This window comes from Cupressus sempervirens, chromosome 5 (genome assembly GCF_028749045.1).
Source record: "Cupressus sempervirens isolate cs-2001-9-10 chromosome 5, ASM2874904v1, whole genome shotgun sequence".
Taxonomy (NCBI): domain Eukaryota; kingdom Viridiplantae; phylum Streptophyta; class Pinopsida; order Cupressales; family Cupressaceae; genus Cupressus; species Cupressus sempervirens.
Genome location: NC_143122.1, coordinates 231921972 through 231924687, shown reverse-complemented (window position 1 = coordinate 231924687; position 2716 = coordinate 231921972). Strand labels below are relative to the sequence as shown.

The following is a 2716-nucleotide window of genomic DNA, read 5'->3' as shown; positions in this document are numbered from 1 at the left end:
TGAAATTTACTCCTTTATGGACAAGTTCTACGGATACAACCAAATCTCTATAGCAGAGGAGGACAAATTGAAGACAACGTTTGTCGTTGAAGATGGGGTCTATGCGTACAATCAGATGCCATTCGGCTTGTGTAATGCACTGGCCATCTTCCAGCGGATTATACTGCACATCTTTGACAAGATGTCCGTGAGAAACTTCAAAGCATTCCGTGACAATTGGTCTGTATTCAGCACGGAAGACAGACATATGGCAGCACTCGATGAATGCATGGAGAGATGTCGCAGAGCGCAACTAGCGTTGAACCCCAAGAAGTGCAGATTCATGGTTCCGCAGGGAAGACTGCTCGGACACATTGTCTGTAAGGAAGGATTGAAGACTGACCCGGACAAAGTGAGAGTCATTCTGGAAATGCAGCCATTCACTAATGTGACGGAGGTAAAGTCTTTCCTCGAACATATAGGCTACTACAGAAGGTTTATCAAAAATTTTGCCAAGGTGTCACACCCGCTGGATAGATTAACTTGCAAAGGAGAATCATTCAGATGGGACAAAGAGCAGGATGAGGCATTTGAAGGGCTGAATTTACGACTGGCTACGGCACCCATCTTGGTGTATCCGAATTAGAATAAGGAGTTTCACATTCATGTCGATGCCTCCAATTATGCGATCGGAGCAACCTTGGCGCAAACAGGTAGCCACGGGTTGGATCACCCAATATACTTTGCCAGCCGATTGTTATCAAAAGCAGAGCAGAACTACAGTACGACCAAACGAGAAGCACTGAGAATGGTCTATGCTGTGCAAAAATTCCATCATTACTTGCTCGCTACACCGTTCATGTTCTATGTTGATCACCGGGCCCTGTTGTACATGATCAATAAACCGGTCATCCAAGGAAGGATCAACAAATGGCTACTTCTGTTGCAGTAGTTTACTTTCAAATTCATTGTCTTCCTGGGGAAGAAACATGTCAGTGCTGACCACCTGTCCAAAATTAAAACAGGGGAATCGACAGAGGGTGTGAATGATGACTTTCCTGACGCATAGTTGTTTCAGATTGCAGTACTGCTGGAATGGTACAAAAGTATTGGAGAATACCTGTCAACAGGATAGTTTCCTAGTGCAATGCCAACAAATGAAAGACGCAAGTTGATAATTAGGAGTCGTACCTTCCAATTGAGCAACGGATTGCTCTATAAGATGGGGCCAGATCACATCCTGCGCAAGTGTGTGTTAGAGGAAGAGATACCATGAGTGTTAAAAGAAGCACATGAAGGTCTAGCGGGAGGACACATGGGACCGGACACCACTGCGCGGAAGATATTACTCGCAGGACTCTGGTGGCCTACAGTGTACAACGACGCACAGGAATGGGTCGTCAGGTGTGACATTTGCCAACGGGTCGGGAAGCCGCTGAAGAGAGACTTCATGCCACTTAACCCCTCCCACACATAGGAACTCTTCGAACGGTGGGGATTGGATTTCATTGGACCCCTAAAGGTGAGCAAGGCTAGACAGTGTCGGTACATTATTGTCGCAACGGAGTACCTGAACAAGTGGGTGGAGGCACGTGCATTACCAGATAACTCGGCCGTCAGCACAGCAAAGTTTATTTATGTGCAGATCATTACCAAGTATGGAATTCCATTACAGTTAACAAGTGATAGGGGTGGACATTTTGTTAATCATGTCATCCGACTGCTCACCATCGAATTCAAGATTTGTCATTCATTGTTGAGTCCGTACTACCCGAGAGCAAATGGACAGGTCGAGGCTACAAATAAAATTTTGGTATCAATTATTTACAAGTCTTGCGCGGTGGAAGGAGAAGATTGGGAGGACAATCTACCCTCCGCTCTTTGGGCTTATCACACAACGTACAAGGTGATGATAGGGCACATGCCATTCCAATTAATGTTCGAGCAGGAAGCAGTGGTACCAGCAGAATTGATGATTCCAAGCTTGAGAATAGCACTGGAAAACAAGCTAGGTGACATGGAAAGCTTAAGGGAGCGGCTGCATAATTTGAATAAACTCAAGGAGAAGCGATTGTTGGCGCAATGGGCGACGGAAGTGACACAAAACAGAGATAAAGTTTGGCATGATAAGCATTTGAAACTCAGCAAGTTTCAGCCGGGGTAGTTGGTACTGAAGTATGATGGGCGAAATGAAATCAAACCGGGAAAGTTTAAGGTTAGATGGGTTGGACCATACCAGATCCGGGAGGTCGACGACAATGGAGTGATCGAATTGTCAACTTTGGACGAGCAAGAGGTACCTCAGGCAGCCAACGGATACAAATTGAAAATATATCGTGCCAAGAAGACTTTGTCGCCGTCGTCGTCATAGAATGACCAGAGGACACACTCGTCGTTGTCATTACAGAACAGCAACGCCTCGAGGCAAAATTGAGGTCCTCTATATTTATTTGTTTTTTTTTTTTTTTTTTTTAAAGTGAAAAAATGAAGAAAAAAAAAAGAAAAGAAAAAAAGCAAAAAAAAAAAAAATTGAAAAAGGGGGCTAGAAGAGTTCCCGCAGACTGTGTTCCGCGAACAGCCTATTCCGTGGGCTGACTCTCTCTTTCCTTTCCTCCTCGCGTCTGTCCGCGAGCTTCGCTGTTTTTTTTCTTTTCTCTCCGCAAAGTGCTTTTCCAGGGGTGAGCTTTGCCATTATTTTCCACCAGTTTTTCTATTGCTCCAATCTTTTTCTTTTCGC

The 2716-nt window shown here is 44.8% G+C and overlaps 1 protein-coding gene across 1 annotated transcript; it reads left to right on the top strand.

The window, feature by feature from the left end:
• Positions 1 to 1294: 1294 nt before the first annotated feature.
• On the top strand, positions 1295 to 2350 carry LOC149555297 (uncharacterized). Its single transcript, XM_089829313.1, has 3 exons — positions 1295 to 1402; positions 1502 to 2095; positions 2219 to 2350. Exons 1-3 carry the CDS (start codon positions 1295 to 1297, stop codon positions 2348 to 2350), a joined length of 834 nt encoding a protein of 277 aa, XP_089685439.1.
• Positions 2351 to 2716: the final 366 nt, after the last annotated feature.

Excerpts from the sequence above, each read along its gene's own strand:
- LOC149555297 (XM_089829313.1), top strand. The coding sequence starts at position 1,295 with ATGGGACCGGACACCACTGCGCGGAAGATATTACTCGCAGGACTCTGG. Across the intron at positions 1,403-1,501 it reads GGTGTGACATTTGCCAACGG|GTGAGCAAGGCTAGACAGTG; the intron begins GTCGGGAAGCCG and ends GGACCCCTAAAG. Across the intron at positions 2,096-2,218 it reads TGACACAAAACAGAGATAAA|ATCCGGGAGGTCGACGACAA; the intron begins GTTTGGCATGAT and ends GGACCATACCAG.